The sequence below is a fragment of the Vanacampus margaritifer genome, chromosome 20, assembly GCF_051991255.1.
Source record: "Vanacampus margaritifer isolate UIUO_Vmar chromosome 20, RoL_Vmar_1.0, whole genome shotgun sequence".
Classification (NCBI taxonomy): Eukaryota; Metazoa; Chordata; class Actinopteri; order Syngnathiformes; family Syngnathidae; genus Vanacampus; species Vanacampus margaritifer.
This window is the reverse complement of record NC_135451.1, coordinates 3,907,480-3,928,559: the sequence shown is the minus strand read 5'-3', so window position 1 is coordinate 3,928,559 and position 21,080 is coordinate 3,907,480. Positions and strand designations below refer to the sequence as shown.

General features: G+C 38.0%; 1 protein-coding gene across 2 annotated transcripts in view; it reads left to right on the top strand.

Moving 5' to 3' along the window:
- cntnap2a (contactin associated protein 2a) overlaps positions 1-21,080 on the top strand; it is a 340,351-nt gene that overhangs the window by 103,482 nt on the left and 215,789 nt on the right. For both annotated transcript variants that reach the window (XM_077553952.1, XM_077553951.1), the window contains exon 2: positions 17,629-17,739. In XM_077553952.1, the coding sequence (XP_077410078.1) occupies positions 17,629-17,739 (111 nt within the window). The remainder of the gene's footprint in view (positions 1-17,628; positions 17,740-21,080) is intronic.

Sequence of the window (21,080 nt, the reverse complement as noted above, 5' to 3'; positions counted from 1 at the left end):
AACTGTACAATGAATCCTCAGCTAAAATTATGTCCACATTTAAATGCACGCCCAAATCATACTCTGAAAACATTACAATTAAAGTCGCAATATTTTTGTTTTTATGGACGGGGCTGGGCATCTCAACCTAAAAGTCCAAATTGCTGTTCGGATTTTTGGTGACAATCGATCGCGGTTTTGTATATTAAGTGACGTTAATCGTAGGCATATGAAGAGATAACGCTTATGACGTCGATAAAATACAAAAGATTGCAACTTTTGTTCTAATATTTTCGGAGTATGATTTGGGCATGTCTATAAATATAAACATAAGATTTGCGTTTTTTGTAAATTAAGTGACATGTTTTTTCTCTATGAGGCATATGAAGAGGCAACGCCTCTGTTATGAGGACGCCTATACAGCTGAGTCTTTGTTTTTAATATATATATATATATATATATATATATATATATATATATATATATATATAGCAATTGAGTTCAAACGTGCAACTAACCATAATATATCCTATTCTATATTCTTTGTCAATAGGGTTGCAGTTGAGCTAAAGCTTATGCGAGCTGATTTAGGGTTGTTCCACCCTGGAAAATTTATTTGAAAGAATATCATTGATGGAAACAGATAATTACTTAATTCCTATTTTTTGGGTGATTTGAAAAGGGGTCTACTTGATGAATGTGTTTATTTTACTTGAGTGGATGAAGCACAAGGGAGATTCCTGTTTTTCAGGTCCTTGTTTCATGGTAGTGGGGTCTGTGATGTAGCTCATCCTTCCACAGATTACATGTTATTATTTTGCCGGAGGACAGACTATTTAGTGTTTTCATGCTGGTATGTATTGAGGACTAAAACTGGCAAAATTCAAAATAAAAAAATTAATAAATGACTAAAAGTGAACATAAAACTTGTTGTCGACTTGTTGTCAAGCAACTCAAGTCGCAAGTTGTGGTGACAGTGGACAAGATAGTCGTCCATTGCTGGAGTTCTCCATGCAAGCTCACTCGACCAATGCAAAGGCAGTTTGCAAAGGCGGAGTCCAACCCAAGACACGCTTAGGACCACCCCCTCATTTGAATAACATTTCGTCTTGGCAGTATGAACCGAAACTGCCAAAATTCAAAATAAATAAATGACTAAAAGTGAAAATAAAAACAGATATAAAAACAAACATTCAATAGAAATATATACATATTTTTTTAATTTCCATTTAGATTTATTTAATTTTTGAATTATATTTTTTTATATTCATTTTTATTTTCACTTTTAGTCATTTATTTATTTTGAATTTTGGCAGTTTTGGTCCTCCATAGGTATGAAAGAAATGAATAGATGAAAAAAAATAGTCATTGAATTCCAGCCTTTGCGGAGGAAAAAAATACATGTACACTTAAATGTTTGTGTTTGAACTTGCACAAGGAAGCATGCTAGAGTACTTATCGGATAAGCACACACAAATGAACTGTAAGAATACTTTTGCTTAGCGAAGTCCAAAAGTAATTAGAGGTGAACTCCACTTGCTAAAGATCCACAGGAGGCTGACAAATTAGGGTTCTCTCTAGAAGCCACACCGGGGCTCCCACAGGTTAATGAGAGTCACGGAATGTGTATTTTGCATCTTGTGTGTGTGTGTGCATCTATATAGTGGAAGAGTAATGGGAACACAAGCTGCGCTAAAGCTCTGCAGTGACTGGGGTTCGCTGACGGGGATTTAGCATTGTTCTCCAAGTCAGTAATACCTGGCGGCGTGTTGCAGGAATTAGAATTGCTCGTGACCCAGCAATACCAAATGAGGCTTAGGGTGCCTCGCTTTGTTTGTGTTGTGGCAATAAGCACTTAGTGTGTTTGCTTCTCACGTATTAACTAATGTTTCAGGAGCAAGCGATGTTAACAACGGCCTCCTCTGGATTATTGCGGTTCCTGCCAATGCAGAGGATTAGAAAATGGCTCAAACTGTTGCATTGTGCTTCTATCTTACACTTGATGCTCTGTTGTTTTCTCCTCTAAAAATGTCTTGGAATGTTTCATTGTGCACCCTTAATGCCAACTCTGTATGTGGCATTTCCCTCATATTTCCCACAGTTTCACCTACATTGCCTTGCTGCAAGCCATGAAAGATCTCCTTTGCTTCTTTTCACTATCTCTGTCCATCTTAAGATAAATGTTTTCAAAAACAGGATATGAAGGAAATTGATTTTATTGCAAAAAAATATATACTATAAAGAAACATAATAGCATGTAACATGATGACTAGTGTGGAAAAGATTGAACTAAAAGATTCCAGTAATCAAAAGAGGAGAAAAAAATAGATGGAACTTAAGCACATCAATAACATTATAGAGCAGATTAGAATACTGTACATCTGAATTGCAATAAGGCTTCAACTTGACACCTGACTGAGCCCGAATATTAGCAACTGTGATCAAGCAGTGTATGATTAATTGCCCACATGACTGAAAGGGCACAGCTGATGGTGTTGTTTATCTTCATGACAAGCTCAAACTTTGACATTTGTCCAAAGCATAATAAACACGTCACACTTCTTCAACACAACAGTTTGACATGGCAGCTATGTATTTCTCACTAATATTGCACAGCCCAAGCCATGTATGTCATTTACACAATGTTTTTCACACATTAGCATGTTAAAGCTAGTAGTGATTGGATATATTTAAGTAATTGAGGTGCTTTTGATTTAGTCTCTAGTTTGAATTCTAAAGAACGTGATACTGTACAGCATTAGCCATGGACAGTTCAGCCACCTCTCTAACAACTTTATTATAAGAGAATACTGACATGGAAACAGGAGTTCACAACATTCAAAAATAGATTCTCCCATTACAAAATATGTGGATGTAAAAAAAATATATAAAAATAGATTAGTAAGTACTTGAGTCAAAACGGGTACCATTTTCACCTTGCAATTTGTAAAATGTTCACGCAGAGCAAATGCCTTTTTTCTTATTCCACATCATGAAATACATGTTAATCCTCCAAAAATGTCATATTTTCCCACCTCAGGCATTAAATACATTTAAAAAATCTAATGTTTTGCTACGAGTGAAATGTTCTTTTTTTAAAACCACCAATAGACAGCATGCAATTTAATCTTTTTTTTTTCTTTTCATGTTTAGGCTCATTAGCCATGAAATATGAATTTCATGATGTTGGTGTAAAAATTGAGATAAACCCTATAGTCTAGTGGTGTCCAAACTTGGTCCTCGAGGGCCGGAGTCCTGCAGGTTTTTTATGTTTCCCTGCTCCAACGCACTTGTTTCTAATAAGGAGGCACCAAAATGAAAATTTTGGGTTGAAATCGAAAATGAGAAATGCTTGGGCAAAAACCGAAAAAATATGTCAATTTTTTTTATCATTGCATTTTATTATAACTAATTACAATTATAATATTATTATAAAATATTTAGGCCTATTTAGCACGGGCATTTTAACAACATATTGGCGAATGGTACATTAAACACCAAACACGGGGTGAGCAACAGAGCATTTTCCGGCGGTGCAATTGCTTTTTTATAGTCAATGTACAGGGATGCGTGCAGTGCGGATGACACATTTATATGCTGTTTGGAGCGGGACACGGTGCGGCGCACTTAAAATCGTCACATTCACATAAAAATAAATACTTTTCTTCGCACCAGCCAATCGGCTTTGGGAACGGACTGCAAAGTCACACACGGCGTCCTGTACAGATCTGTAGTCACTCAGAGATAGTGGTAAGTGTTTACTTGTTTAAAACTGTTGATAGCAATAGTGCTAACATTAGCTAAAGTATTTAGCACGGCCACCAGAATGCAAGTGAAAAAGTGGAAGCGCTCGAGGGGCTCCTATCAAAGAAAAAAGGAAGGCGCTGCAGGAGAAAGAGTGTTTCACCTGTAGTGCAGTACTCGTCAGCGCTCTCTTTTTTGACATAGTTTACCAAGCGACCCTCTCCTTCTGCGGTATGCACAATGAAGCTGCCGGTACTCATAAAACTCCAGCAAACAGCACACTCACTCACTTAATTTAAACAGACACTTGCTTGCAGCGGGGGTTTTGTTGTTGTTGCTTGCGTCACCACAACATCCTCTTTCAGCCATTTTCTTTCGGTTTTAACTTTATTACGGCCAAATGCCGAAAAATTTACATTTTTGGCATTTTCGGACGAAAATATTCAGTGGCCGAATATTCGGTGCATCAGTAGTTTCTAAAGTACAGGTCGTTCTCAGGATTATGCAGAGCTTGCTGATGTGCTTCGGGTGTGTTGGAGAAGGAAAACATGCAAAACCTGCAGGACTCCGGCCCTCAAGGACTGAGTTTGGATGCCACTGCTATAGTCATTTGATTAGTCCACAAAACAAGAACATTATTTGTCATTAATTCGTGAAGCATTTCACTCAGTTTTTTTAACAAGATGACCCTGCGACGGGGTGGGTATTGCTGTGACGCAGTGGTATGGACAAACTCTGTCTCTTTATATGATCTGTTGGTTTTAGCATTCATTAGACACTTTGGTTAATTCTAGAAACACACTTTGGCATATTTTTTTGTGCCTTAAACACTTTATCAAACATTGTGGACTACAATGGTACTCGTCTGCATGGTAGAATGACTCACGTAAGTGACGGCCGTGGCTCAGGGTGTAGAGACGGTCGTTCAGTAACCAGAAGGTCGGCTGTTGCCTCCAGTGCTGCTCACACTGGTGTATGGAAGGTGTGAATGTTTGGTGGTGGTCGGAGGGGCTGTAGGCGCACACTGGCATACACGGCTATGTCAGCCTGCCCCAGGGCAGCTGTAGCTACTTAAGTTGCTTACTGCCACCACTGTGTGAATGTGTGAGTGCATGAATAATGTATCCATTCCATTGTAAAGTGTCGTTGAGTTTCTAGAAAAGCGCTATATAAATTTGATGCATTATTATTATTATTATTATTATTATTATTATTATTAAAAACAACACTGTTCAATCGTCACTGCCAATTGCAAGTTAACATAGGTTTTAAATGAAATGTTGATGAATGTCTTAACTCATCAATATTCTAGATATATTCTTACAGATCTAAAAACTTTTTGTGAATAAATAACACTTGTTTTTTTAAATAACAGTCAAAATAAAATAAAATAAATGATTATTTTTTAGCCAGCAATGATCCACACTATAAAAAGGAACAAAGAGGCTTAGAATAAAAATATCACTGAATTATTAAGCATGCTAAAGACGCAGTTTATCTGGTGAACTCTGTCTTTGAAAACAATTATGTGCTGTCTACTAAAGCAAAGAGAAGTTGGTAGATATGTTTAATTGCTAATGCCTTGTATATGCAGTGATGAGATACACCGTCACCGTTATACATCACTAATTGTTAATTTTGTTAGCTCTTATACATATTACTTTGCAAGGAGTAACATAAAGCATCCTCCATGCTTATTCTCTGTTAGTGAGTGTATCACTGTTTCAGCGATTTGCCAGCTAGAGAGACCTTGTCAACAGCAGAATTGATTCTCTAAAAAATTGTTTTTATTGTAATTTTAAATTTCCGAGTTTTCGCATGTAGCCAGTTATAAAGAGAACAAACTGTTTAATACTAATAATACAAATACTACTAATAATACTAATACTAATAATACTAATAATAAATGTATTAAAAAAATAGTATGAATTTAAACAGTAGGCTATGGCAAGTATTTAAAGCTAAAGTAAGTGTTTGCTGATCAGTGCGACTTGAGAAGCAAACATTTATGTTTAGCTACCTGTGCAGGGAACTGTACAAAAGGTCAAGGTAAAAACATTTATTTTTCCTTCCTTTCCATCTCACTTCTTCCGCACACCATTACATGTAGTGACTATTCAGAACACGATGTGTCAATTGTGTCACAAGATGAAGAAGGAAGAGAAAATAGGGAGAGCGCGTTGTTAGCAATGAATGGAAGGAGCGGCAAAGGCACAGTGTAGCGTGTAGACTCTTGGGAGCCTTTGGCAACACACTGTTCTCTGATACAATACAAAAAAAGTGCCTGAAAGAGACTTGAAGGAAAAAAATACACTGTAATACTGGGGTATGTAATGGTGTTACATTTTTGAGCTGGAGTGTTTTTCCCCTTTCCAGCTCTAATCAAACGGGATATCAATGCACCCTACGTAAGCATGTCTCACTAGACAGCATGGAATTCAACAGATCTTCCTGTACTATTATGTACTGTATGTCATGATGAACCCATGTAGATGTGCAAACCACAAATGAGATTGTCCATGCCTGCTTGGTGCTATGTGTGTCTGACTTGTGTGTGTCACGGTGTGGTCACGGAGCGGCGTGGTGTCTGTCGGCGTGTGGAGTGGAGGACCCAAAATGCAGGGAGCCAGGAGAACCACAGCAGGAGTGCGGGTTAGACTGACGTACTTTATTGTACAGAAAAACACTAACCGGGGAACTGGTTAGCATAAAATAAACAAGGAACTGAAAAGGTACAAAATCAAAATGACAGACAGAACTCCAGGGGTGACCATGACAAGCGGCAATGATCCCACACGACTGATCACCACCCGGGAACTAAATGCACCCACACTAATTGGGTAACTAGCCACACCTGGGGCCAGGCACAAGTGGCTGAGGGCCCGGATTGGTCAACCCGTGGAAGGGCGGGAACCCACTCAGGGCCCTCAACCAAAGCCAGATCTTCCCAGACATGACAGTGTGTTTATGTTGATCACATACTTGTCATAATCATACATCAGGGATTATAGACGGTGGTGAGAGATTTTTAGCGTCATCATCCATTATACCAGTAACAGAGGCACAAATTTCAAATTTTTCATTTATTACAATGTGTTGTTTCTACCAGAGTTCATACACAAATGTTAAAATAAAACATTTTGCAATTGGCATGAGAGTTTGGTTAGCATTACAGACAAAAGTTGTTGAACGTATAGGTATTTTATTTATTTATTTATTTATTCATTCATTCATTCATTGATTTATAGAATTTTGTTGTTATTGTTCATCCATGCTTTCAAATAAGAAATTGTTTCGGTGTTTTATTTGTAAACTTTCATTCTTCTTTTTTTCATTACAGCTATCCTCTCTTTACTTGTTTATAGTAATTGAAAGATCAAATATAAGCCACAACATTTTGTCTATTTAAAAAGCTTTTTCACTGTTCATAATGTAAAAAAGTACATGTATACCTATAAAAGTTAGATGAACCAAAACGAAGAGTATGCAATAATATAATATTAAAAATACTACTACTAAAGCTACTAATGTAATTGTTTTAATTAATAAGGAAAATACAGAACATTTAGCAGTACATCATCAACAGATTTGAAATAACATGTGTTGTCTGCTTTAAAACCATCATATTATCATTGCTTATACTAATATTGGCTTGTGTATTCCATTTAGTCAAGTACATACTGACTGACCACTTACATAATGCCTGCAATTCCAGCATGGTAGACACCTGAATAGTATTTTAATGGCATTTAGAATGAAAGTGATTTCCACCAGATTAACCACAAGAACCGATTAATCATCGACTTTCCTGTGTTAAGCTTTGCCCTTATCCCTGCTTGGGAAAAATAAATAAATCAAGTAACTTAATGTAGTAACCATATAAAGTCATTTTAATTATTTATCTCTAATCAGAATCCGTCTTTTCTCCCATAAAAAAAGCGTAATCTTTTGAATTCTCTTTCCCCGTAAAGAATAGAAGTTGGTCCCAGTCACTGATTGCTAGATGAGCTGCTGCATTAGTAAATCAGCAGCTAATTGCATGCAGATTGTCAGTGCAAATTAAATAAAAGCTGTGCTTTGTGACGTGGCCTCTTAACGCTCCTGCACAATTTATTGTGAGAGTCACATAGGCTTGTCACATTGGAAGAATTCCACTCAACAAATGGAGTAAACATTGGTTTTAGCAAAAACATTATTTTCTCAGATTTCTGGTGCTCTGCATGCATACAATATAAGTATGCTGATACTCTCAAAAAAACACAGATGCTTTCTCCCTTCCAGGTAGTATAAATGTGAGAGCTGGAGGCTTATGATTCATGCTGCTCTGAGCAGATTTAGTCTCGGCTGAGTCTTCACTGACTCATTCTGCTTTAACTGATGTGACCTGGAGTGGAGTCCATAAGTCGTGGTAGAGTAGACAAAATTTGTACTCAAGAAAGAGTAGCATTACTTCAAAATAATATTACTCAAGTAAAAGTAAAAACTAGTCATCAAACAAATAAAAGTATACATACTCAAGTACTGAGTGACTGCTTGAACATGAAGTCAGATTTTTTTTTTTTAAACAATGTCATCAGACAAGACAAAAACATAAAGTTATGTGAAAATGTTGTCATCTTTAAATCATAAAGTAAAAAAAAAAAAACTTTTTGAGCTCAAACAACAGTGAAAGCAGACACGTTAGCCCAAGTGTTCGGATAGTTTTATTTTAGCCCTCCAAAAAGGCTCAGCAGAACACACACATTGTTATGACTCGTGTTGTGACTTTGTTTGTTTATTGAACATAAGACCACAGAGGTCATAAACCTGGAACAAAACAAATACAAATCACAACAATATAATGCTAATATTACATGTATCATTTTACAAATACATGCACTGTATACTGCATAGCACTATAGCTGTGGCTGGCAGCATTCTTTGGACATATGTCTTAGAGCGTACATTCTCCGTAGTTGTTGCCACTTAAAGTGCAATAAATCCTTTACCAAGTGAGCTACAAGTGTTGTCTAACATACCCTTACAATGTCCAGATTTTTTTAAGTGTCGACCTTAAAAATAAATTTTCAGCCACTTTAGACAATCATCCTTCTTTGCTCACTGTCTTCTCATAAATGTACGGGACTCACACTACACTCAAGTAGCTATGAAGAAAAATGCTGACATCGCCCATTGCCTTCTGCTGGCTCTATTTATTGAATCTGAAGTCTGATTGCTTCAGTGGCATTGGCGAGAAATCCTGTGCCCAAAACACCCTGGGAAGTTTAACATTGATATGGAAAACAAAAAAATCCACAAACAACTGGAAACAGCGCATTAAGACAAACATTAGGAAATGAAGACAAAAAACTGTTGGAAATAAATAAACAATTTCATGTAAGTTTTAGCAGCCTATACTGTACCATTTGGATTGGCAACTGGCAAACTGCTTTTTGGTATTTGGCCAGCTTACTTGCGCTAATTAAAATATTTCTGTCTACAGTTATATTTGTACTGTATATGACTTTTAACATAATACTAAAATATATCTGTTCTTGAAAGCTTTTAATTAAACATCCCTCTTACCCACTGTCTCTTTTAATTAGCCTTATCAATGGAAGCTACAGAACATGAATTCATCTGTCCCTTGGGGCACTGTGCCTTTCCGAAACTGAAGAAAAAAAATACCAGAAGAGTTCTACCTGAGGGTGTTAGAGTCATCAAAAGTATCCCATAAAACCAGCATAGATTACCAATGACAGAGAGAACTTTTCATCTGTGCAGGACTTTAATTTCGGCATCAATAATAGATGAATATTAAGTATAGCAGACAGGTTATTGAATCCGAACAGAATGTGATTGCACGAGACGTGTGAACACATTATTGGACTTACTGATTAAAAGTGTTTACATGTTATGTACAAACAAAACAGTCTTCAAGTCCATTACACAAAGACGTGAAATGTGACAGAATGGTAGTTAGGAAGTTGTACTTCATAGAGATGAGCCGATTATTTGATGAATCCATTTTTGATTATTATGACGTTATGTGTGAGATGGATTGTTGATTGTGTCTTGTCGGAAGTTAGGCAAAATTGAGTACAGTGTTGGCTTCAACCTGCTATCCACTTGAAAAGATGGTGAAGGTTACACTTTAAGAGAAAAGAAAGGCTCGTGAGTAAATGAGTAACGTCTTCAAAGACATGAAAAAAGAGATCATAAGAGGTGACATATGGAGAGGTGTTAAAAATGTACGAGAGAGATGAATAGATAGGTAATATAATACCACCCTACCTCACCCTTAGACATGTGGAGACGGATTCCACTTGTACACCATACATCTAAAAACAGACGCAGAGAGTTAGTGGGTGCAACTTATCTTTGTCTCAGAGCCAGTTTGAAAAACAACTCATTTTTACATCCAACCTATTTGAAAAAAAATAAAAATAAAGTCCATAGATGAAAACCTTTTCTGGTATGTAGCTCAAATGCATTTTCCCAGCGGCTTCAATATTGCATTTTCACAAAACTCATTTCAAATTTAGAAAAGAAAAGTTTTGGCACCTTATCATTGAGATAAATTGTCATTTTAGCCACCACTGGAGGTACTGCATGATTTGAAATTGGATAGGCTGTGCCTTCCACCCCTGCTGATGGATCCATGCGGGCCAAGATTCATAATGTAACTGTGCTGAAACTACCATAATACAAGGTGTGCAATACACAACGAGAGGCACATCCACTTGCAGGCCTTAACATTATGAACATCTGTACAATGAGGACAAAAATACAAGAAAAGAGTCAAACTGCAGCTTCAACCAAAATACATGTATTGTTAAATTAATACTTATTTGCTAATCTTGGTCAAAACTGATAATTATGATCTTCGCAAATTAAGATTTTCTGATGTAACTAAAATCCTCTTGTTCTATATTGCCAGTGGTATGTTGGGCTTTGCAAAGCTTCAATCCAGATACAGGCTGTAAAGAAAATGTAGCATATGGACAAACTAGTGAAACTAAAGTGTCTGAGATACAATAATTGTGACACCAAAACAAGGTTATATACCTGATACATTATTTGGATGTACTGAGCCAGATGCAGGAAACACAGCTATGGAAACAATGGACCATAAAAGTGCTTACGGGTTTATACAAAGGAACAAGAGGCTGCATTTACCACACAAGAAAACAAAATACCGTAGTGAGCTTTTAGTTGTTAAAGTGTTTATATGATGGATGGATGGACGGACGTCTCATAATCTTTCCCTCTGAATCTCTGACTCAATTTACCCCGCCTGTTGATGCCTGCTCTATTTGTTTTTTTTTTAAGGAAAGTGGAACTGCCAACGTGGAGTAAAAAATTTTGACTGGCATTTGAACATATTTAAATAATTACTCACAAATACGTTCGAACATTACTCGTGAGTACATACAATTGTACTTGTAGGCTAAATGCTAATAGGCCTACCCCGTGACATTATGGGGAAAATGACGACGCTATGCACTGCAGACATAATAATAAATCATAAATCATCGTATTTGAGCGTACTCGCAGATACGCTCAAGCATATTCGACAATCAAAAATGTTTACTCCGCAATTTCACGCCTCTGTAGTTTTTGGGTACTTCGTGTATAGGAATTTCATTTCAATGGACACTGATAGGTTTTATCTTTACAAATGTACAGTAGGCTATATCCCAAACACCCAAAATAATTCAGCTGTTGTATAATCTTCTAAACCTTTGCTATCCTCCACTGACCAACACTAAAACTTAATTTCCAGCAAATCCATTTTGATGTGATGGGACATTATATTGAAAGTACTATAAGGTGTGTGATAGTCACAACCATCTGTAATGGCAATTAGAAGAGCTCTTTGGATGTGATGAAACATCTGTTAATTCTGTGTGTTGGCCTGTCCAATCCTCTCTTTGAAAGCCACCTGGGAGTTGCTGCCGTTCAGCTCCAGGTGTACAGATCAGCATACGCATGTGGCTGATTGCTAATTAGCAAGTGTCCCTTTGCCCACTTCTTGACTAGGGGGAAAAATAAGTTCAAAAAGCTTTGGAAATTCATCGTGGAATCAAATATGCTTTCATTTGACAGATCCAACTGGCCTTTTGATTGTGTATTAAGCAGAGGTATTTGACACAACAACACCTTGATTTAGACAGTGTCTATTTGGTGGTGCCATTTGTCAGAATTATGAACTGTAGCACTTGTCAGAAGCTGACTACATGTCATAGCAATCAGCAGACATCATACCAGTGGACTCCGTCCAGGCTGTGGCCAAAATAGTGGATAGTATAATAGTAATTAGAATTCCCGATTTCTTGTACAGTACCTACATGACTCGCAAATGGGTAAACCATGTACAACCAGGTACTATTTTTATTATTTGCTGTGCAATGGATACACGCAATCTCAATTTTGCTGCAATGGCTCTCAGACTTTTGGAAGAGTATTTTTTTCTCATCAATCTAGTTACCATTTTAAAGTAAATATGGCAGATATTGACTGTCTGTTTATTTGAATGCTGTTCAAAGTTCCATTTTAGCAGGTTGCCCCAGGAACTATTCTTAAGTTGAAAACTGACCACCCCTAATCAAGGCAAATCGCTGCGCCGAGACGATAATGTCGTGGAAAAGCATCAAAAGAAGAATATATTTATTCTGTTTTGAAGGACAGCAGGTGGCGGAGAAAATATGTATTTGGAAAAGGTCATTATTGTTTAAAAAAAATTCTGCTATAGAAATGCAAAATAAAAATTTTAGTTGGCTTTTTATTTCATTTCCAGTCTGTCATTTTCATTGCACCTGGTCAAAATGTTGCCAGATGACACGGAATAAAAAACAAAATACTGAAAAATATCGCAAAGTGCTAGAGGAGCTCATTTGCTTTTTACAGTGTTTATAGGTGGAGTTGGTTGTATCGGTGAAGAGCAAGAGTAAATGTTAGCTTACCCTGTTAGCCTTGGACTCTTAAGTGTTTAGCCATGGTCTCATTTATTTTACTACCATGGTCAAAAGCTACCGATTGCTATCGACTGGAACAATCAGTCCAAAAAATCAAACAAACAAACAAAATCTGTCCCCATATTTCCCACTGCAGGCTGTGCAGTGTGTTGTCATGATATGAGCGAGCAGTATGCAAAGTCCAACTGCAGTGGACCTGACGAAGGATTCATTATGGTTGAGTTTATTATTTTTGACGGGCTCCCAAGCCTAATTTCACAGATTTCATTAAATTGGAGAAAAAGCTGTGATTCTGGAATCTGTAATGTAAGGTAATGTGCACTGTTTGTCTCTCAACTTTCACAGTGTGTTGTTTAGTTCGTGTTTTTGAAAACTGTGCATTCTATTGTACGTCCTGCTAACTTATGCAGCTATGCTCATCACCCAAATTGGTTTTACCTGTAAATATTGTCAGCCCCGTGCCTGTAAATTCCTATCATGTCACACAGTACCGAACCTCTGTTGGAGATCAGAATATAATAACGGAGATGGACTTGTTCATGGATAAAACAGAAAAGTAGGTCATTGGCGGGGAGGGCATCAGGGCGAAACAAAATACAATTTTGTAAGAGACCTCTGCATCTGCTCCAGACAGTCAATGTATAATAAATAAATAAATAAATAAAAGGAAAACAGGCTTTTTCCAGCTCCGCCAGAGAGCAGAAAACGCAGATGGAGCAAGACACCCACACTTTGAGAGAGTTAGTCTGTACCTCCGTGCAGCTGCTGGTGGTTTTGACAACTTCCACTGTGTTCATGACCAGAGTCCACAAAAAGCCCCCAGGTCCTCAAACTTCTGCAGTCTGTCCTGTCAAGTGAGCAGATTTGACAACACAGTAGAAGCGTTGTATGTGAAGTTCTTCTGTCATTAAATAAAGATTGCAATATTGTCGGTGGTCTGGAAAAGAACAATGAATGTTCTGACCCTATTATTCATGCAAGCTTGTTTAACACGTTCTCAGTGTGTCATTTGTGAATTATGCATTAGTTTATGCATTTATGCATAAAAGTTGTGAACCATGCAGCTGAGATGTTAAACACTTAGATGTAAAAGAGAGGTCAATGTGGCAGCTACATTAGCAGAATCAACAAGCCAACATTTTGTTGAGTGGCTTCCATTTGGTTGATGTGCCAAACTGATTTTAGGTTGTCCCCTTGTTACATTTTCATTGTAGCCAACCCCCTTGAGCACCAGCGATGTTCCATAAACGTAAAGTCATTTGAAAAGTAGCCAATCCTAATGTGGCTCCGCTCCCAAATGTTGGCAGTCACCTTGACACGTTTCCTGTTTTCTACTTTCCCACATCTTAGTTATTTACCTGACTCAAAGTGTCAAAATGAAGACTTTGGTCAACAGCCATTTTCATTTGCTCTCAGCATCTGCCTTCATTCTCCTTGCCTGTCTCAGATATTGGTAAATGTGAGGGAGACACTTTCTTTGACACTTTGAACCAAGTTGTCTGCATTCATGAATGGATCAGAACCATTTAGACACTAGTATTATTGGTGCTAAATGTGTGTGCTCTTCTTCCCAATTTAACTGATATGAATTTACATTGAGAGCACAAACTGTAATGAATATTGAATTAGCAATTGGCATAATATTAGATGAATCAATTGATCATTTAGATCCAATTCAATTGTGTGCAACTGATTGGTTCATCCTGTCTTATGGAACGCGTTTTACAAAATGTTGCTGGTCCGTCATTCGTCAGCGCCCTGGGAATCCTTCAGTCTTCGTTGGCCCGTCGTTTTTCAAACCGAGCCAAACTGTAATCGTCAGTCCGTCAATTGATTTTACCCATGCTTTGTCACCGCTATTTTAGGACCGACAGACAGAGATGGGCATCCGTTAGTACAGAAGGACTTTTTGTCAGTCCGTCATTTGGCAACATAACGGGCGCCTATCCGTCTGAGAGTTCCATCAATACTTGTCCAGGTTAGAAACGATTACACTGACGGACAAAAACACACTTAAATCAGTGCTTGGTGCATCCTTTTTTTTTTTAAAGGTTCTTAATTCTCATCATTCATCAGCAAAACGGCGTCCGTCAGTACTGACGGAATGCCCACCTCTGATCATGTCTTCAACCATGTGCTCTTGATTCAGTCTCAAGTAGTTTACTGACTAAAGAAGTTTAAATGCCAATCTTAGGGTTAGGGTTAAGGGTTAGGGTTAGGGTTAGAGGGTTAGAGTACAGTATAGGATACTGCTTTCATAGGCAATTTTGTCACTAATATTTTTCCACACAGTCCTTTTATCCATTTAAAATACAATTTTCTCCATTAACTCTATCTCCCATGTCATTCATTATCTTGGCTGCAGTCTCATTTTATAGAGCTATACTGTGTCTCTTTATGTGTAGTATTGAACATTGAGAATCCTTAAGATTGGTCCCTAGGAGCAAAAGCATTGTGTTTGCAGAAGATTGTATCTTTTCTGTTTTTGTTTCTTTGGAACCATGAGAGAGGGTAAATTAAATATATTTTTTTGTATTACCATCAATTCGCATGCACTCCAGATGCTTGATGTGATACCAAGCATCGTCGTCATCATCATCATCAACATTAATGTGTTCAAGAGGTACAGATTACCTACCGTGCATCATATACCTAATCTAATCAGAATGACCCAACAGAATTTTTTAAATTTTTTTTTAAATAATTCAATAGCGCCAACCTGAGGGAAGGAACTGGAAGAGGTGGTGACCAGGATGTGGACGGTCAGAGAGAATGTTGCCCTTGTCTTGGTTTTCGCAACGTCCCCAAAAGTGGGTAGGGGGTTATGCAAAGCAGGTTTCCATCCATCCCATCCATCCATCCATTTTCTTGGCCGCTTTTCCTCACAAGGGTCGCGGGGGTGCTGGAGCCTATCCCAGCTGGCTTCGGGCAGTAGGCGGGGTACACCCTGAACTGGTTGCCAGCCAATCGCAGGGCACACAGAGACGAACAACCACACTCACATTCACACCTAGGGACAATTTGGAGTGTTCAATTAACCTGTCATGCATGTTTTTGGAATGTGGGAGGAAATCGGAGTACCCGGTGAAAACCCACGCAAGCACGGGGAGAACATGCAAACTCCACCCAGGAAGGCCGAAGCCCGGACTCAATCTCACGTCCTCTGCACTCGGAGGCGGACGTGCTAACCAGTCAGCCACCGTGCTGCAGCAGGTTTCCAATGGCTTAAAATTATAAATATTACAGGACTCGAGTTCCCTGGTCTGAGTGGGCCAAAATGTTATTTTTTTTAGCTGATTAAATCTTAAATCCTTAAACAAAGTCCAAAGTAGTGCAAAAATTATTTTAATAAAATTTGCTACAACCCCAAACTATACTTGACTGTGCCTGAGACTTCATTACTTTGTGTGTGTGTTTGAGTGTTACCATGCCGTAACAAGCAGAGAAAATTCACACTTTACTTGCTCTACAAGTAGAACACTGCAGAAGAACACTGCAGACTATTTCCCATGCAGAAACACACTCAAATTATTGCGCCTTAGTGCTCTTTATTTATTTTTTATTCTGTGAGTGCACTTGTGACACTGCATAATATGTCTAACCAGCCAACTGGCCAAACTCTCTACACACTGTAACAGACACAAACATGCACACGATGCAAACAATAGTCTCCACTCTAAATCTGACTCTCATACACTGGTGCACACAATACGATGGGCCATGACAGAGAGCTATGGACTGCATCTACTTGGCCTGACAGACCACATTTCTCTCGGCATGAAACCTAATGTACTGGAAGAAATGAGTGTGTTTGTTGCTTTATGTGTGTTTATATCATAGTGATAAGATTCTTACTGTCCTTGTTGAGGAAGAAAACACACACGCTACGGCTTCCTTTCACGGTGACTTGTTTTTGCTCACACTTAAGAGCAATACAGAATCTTTTTTTGAACTTTGCCATTTTTCCCCTGACTTATTGCCATTCCAGATCAATTGGTCCACAATTCATTCCTTGAGACGAGTCACTCTCAACGAGGCTGCCATGGCACACTACTGATCTTTGAGAGATTGTCACGGGTGCCGCAAAAATGAACCAATTACACTTAATTTTTCAGAAAATCTCTATTGGTTAATTTCAAATACAGCACATCTTTGTTTTTCTATATATGCGGTGGGTCACGGTGGGTCACAGTGGTTAACTGTTTTACTACCGTACTTATGAACAGTAAAGGACTTCCCTAAAATAGACTCCTCCCTTCTTACTATGAGGGTAAAAAAACAGCAGCACTGAAGCGCAAACTCCAATGAAGCGTGAAGGCGTAATTCAGGGGTGCTCAAGTTCGGTCCTTGAGAGCCCCCTGCAGCACAGCTGAATCTAATGATCAGCTAATCAGAAAGCTTTGCAAGCATTTGAATAGACAGGTTGTCCCCCCCCCCCCCCAACAGATTAACATGCTGAATTATGCACTTCAATAGTCATAAAAGACAAAGTACTTTGGATAATTTTGTAACTGCTTTTAAAAAGCAATTTGCATCTACATTATCATACTTACTTCTTGAAAGCTTGTTTACCAGACATAGTGCACACTGGGACAGATACTTGACTGAATTTTGGAGGCTTTGTAAAATAAGAATGTTATTAAAGAAATGTTAAAACACAGTAGACTCTTGACTTTTAATATGCAGTCTGTCCTCATAAGAATTCATACTAATTCTGTATAAAATGTAATGGAGCTTTACTATTTTACTACTTAAAAATGTCACAAAATATATGTATTGTATGTTATATGTGTCAACATTGGGTTAGCTATAAGGTTTGGAGCCTAAAACAAATTAGATAAATAAATTACGTACTGTACTATCTACTGTATATTATTAATCATTTGGAACTCTACCTACAGTACCATTGCTGCATTCCTTGGTCATCATATCATTTCTCTCTTCACAGCAAAATGTGATGAGGCTCTGGCCTCCCCTTTGCCGCACACAGCCTTCTCCAGCTCATCTGTCTTCTCAAATGGATATGCACCTGGATATGCCAAGCTCAACAGGCGAGGAGGTAAGGCTGACACACACACATTCACTGAAACTTGTAGTACAGAGAGAGAGAGAAGAAAAGACCAGAAAATGCCCCATAATGATTTAATCAATATTTTTTTCATCACATTTGGCATTTAAATGAAAATGAAATGAACCATTCAATGAGCACTTTGGTTAACAAGAAGTGCATTTGGGGTTTCTGTTCTTCTCCTCAGGGGTTGAAGTTTTTATGGAGCCTGTGCAAGTATGTACAGTATGTCTAGTCACATGGGTGCGGTTGCACAAAAAATAAATTGAAATGCTGTATTTAATACATTGACTAAAGCGTGGCACACCCTCAAGCTCAGTCCATGTAAATATTTCATGGTCATCTCCCTCCTAAGAAAAAGTACAACAGTCACTGTGCAGGACTTGTTGTACTCTTTCTGTATTTAGCACGAAGAAGACAAACACTGATTTGAAATTGCAAAATTTGATGTACTGCATTTTAATTCAGTGTGTGTCAGTTAGGACAAGAGGCTGAAATGTATTAGAAATCTTGGAATGCCTTCTTAAATAGAGAGGGCATGTAAGCTAGAGTACAACAAATTTGCCTATAGGTTTACAGTGTCAAAAATTTGGAGTCCCTAATTTACACATGACTTGTTTGGAAGATGTCACAGTATTTGACTCTGGAGAAATAACTGCAGTAAATAGAATGACATTCTAAAATTATGGTGGTGTGACATGATTTTGGTTAATTTGATCAAGATGCAGGCAGAGTGGCAGACAGATTCTGAACTCTATATGTGTATAGATGTCATTGTATTTTATTCACAAATATTATAACAGTGCGAACAGAATCTCTAAAATGCTGTAAACATTAAATAAGCAAACGAGTTTCTGCTCCTGCATGTCAAAGGTTGATTTTTAAGGGAATGAAAGTAGTCACTTGAATTGGCTGCAAATCAAGTCGGCTGTGTTCACACCCACAACGGTGCAAAAGCTTTCTCTCTGTATCAAACTGTATGGGTCTCTGCAAATAGTAATACCGAAACTAGTCAAGCCGGCCCATGATCAGATTTATGCCAGGTCATTGACCAGATGAAAATAGAATAAATTAAAGTCTGATTTGAAGGATTGCTTCCCCTTGAATATTTAATAAAAATGCTTGAAAGAGGTGGTAAAGAAGTTAACTGAAGCAGTGGATTCACATAAGAAAATACTCGAGAGCCACAAATCTGTAATCTGGAGTTTAAAAATTGAATCAATTGTGATCCTGTCTTTTATATGACCATATTTTTCACAGTTTTGTTCCATGTAATTCTTTTCTACAAATTTCTAATATCTTTAGCCTTGCACTTTTACTCTAAGTCAATCCTAAGTAGGTCTAGCAAAGCGTTTAGAATAAGAAAATTCACCCCAAAAATATGTCAAAGATTACAAACATACTTTTGCAAACATACTGTGAGAAGTAGGGGGTCCTTGCAAGCAGCTACTGCCAAGGGAGTCACAAAATCAATGGGACACGCTGGTCTTATTAGGCTGGGCTTGAGAAGTCAGGCAGCCATTAAGTCTTGCCATATGTTTACGTGTTACAAGTGGACGTGTGTATCCGTGTTTATCCTCCAGTCACAAACCTCAGTGTAGGTGGGAGGATGTGACAGTGAGTGTGAGAAAAGACTATCGTTTTAGGTTGCTTATGTATAAAAGTGGAAACATCAACAGGAATAGGTTATTGATTTGTATAAATGAAATGGAATTCAACCAATACACATGGCCTCTTGCAATGGAATGAAACAGTGTGGAAGCATCTACATATTGCAAGTCTCCCAGAGGCTGTTGGATGAAATCAACACTGACTACCCACTTTTAAACTGACTGCACTCTGGTTGTCAGAAAAAGGACAACCGTAAACAACCCAAGAACTATTCTGAACGGACTTACTTTCCATAATGGCACATTTGCAACTTAATCCTAATTTATGTTCGACTCTCCATAAACGTTTTTAGAAACAGATTGATGAGCTTCACATTGAGAGTCACATGATCTGCACCTCTCTCCACAAGTGTGCTGCCAATCGAAGACAGATGCCTTGTGGATACAGGTTAAAATAGAAGAGGGAGGTTAAGGAGGGGAGTAAATGAGAGGTGAGGGAATGAGAGGGTGTGGAAAATTGGAGCGAGAACGCAGAGAAAATGAAATGAGAAGGGATGGGTGGGACAGGCCCTTTCCTTGGGCCAATGACTAAAATACGACAAGATTGATAGCTAGGTTGTTGTGGAAATGTAAGTAGATGATTATGACAATTAAAGTAACGTTATGAATTAATGCAAGTGTATTCCCATAGTTTTTGTATTGAACAAAGAAGCTAAGCATGACATTGTTGTTTCCTCTCTTTTTTCTTAACTCATTTTACTGTCTCTTTCTTCGACTCTTTCTATCACATCCTTCTCTTTCCTCTTCTCCACATCATTTCCCTCCACCCACTTCTCATTTACTAAAGTTGCATTCTCAATCCTACTCACTGTTTTCCCTGGGCAAGTCAAAATATACTTTTTTCTTTAACCCTATCCCCCAAAAAGTTTCATTTATTGAAATGAGTGACATCACTGCAGTCCAACTGTGCTGTCACTTCTTGACAATTATCCCCATCCGTCTTCTGTGAAGCCTTTTTTTTTGTCTTCCATGTCATCTTGTAAAGTTGTTTGATGTCCTGAGCCATTGCGCTCATCCGTCGATAATGGCAGGCCGCTCATAATTAAATTACCACGTCTCCATGTGCTCCATGACAGAAAGATGAAGCACTGGCAGAGGGCAAACCAGCTGTTAACTCTCTGCTGCATTTCTGAGAACCCTCGCATCACAATTCATTTCCATGATGACTTTGTGTTAATGTTGCTATGCGAAGAACTTTGGGAAACACACACATTTTTTATTTTTTTTTACCACAGAAACAAAATAGAGGAAACCTTCCTGCACAAAAACACAAATTTTACATGCTCACCCACTCACTTTTTTGCACTGACAGTGAAGGTCTCTTCCCTGGTGACATGACAGAATTTGAAATTCCTCGCATGCAAATATTTTACATCAAAACTCATCTCTCCAACAACGATGAACATAAAAGACTCGTTCAATAATAAATTTGGAGAAGCTCATTAATCCATGCCTTATGTTGTTGTACCCAGGACTGCACGTGGTGCACAGTAATTGACTTATTCTCCCTGTATAGTGCTCCTTTTGTCATTTTTTTTAAAGACAAAGTCAGATATGCAGACAATCAATTGTGCCATGTTTGTGACTGCAAGCTACAACCTACACTCAATATAGTGCAAGGTGCTATGAAATTAGTTGGAACAAGGGTTATATTATACTGAC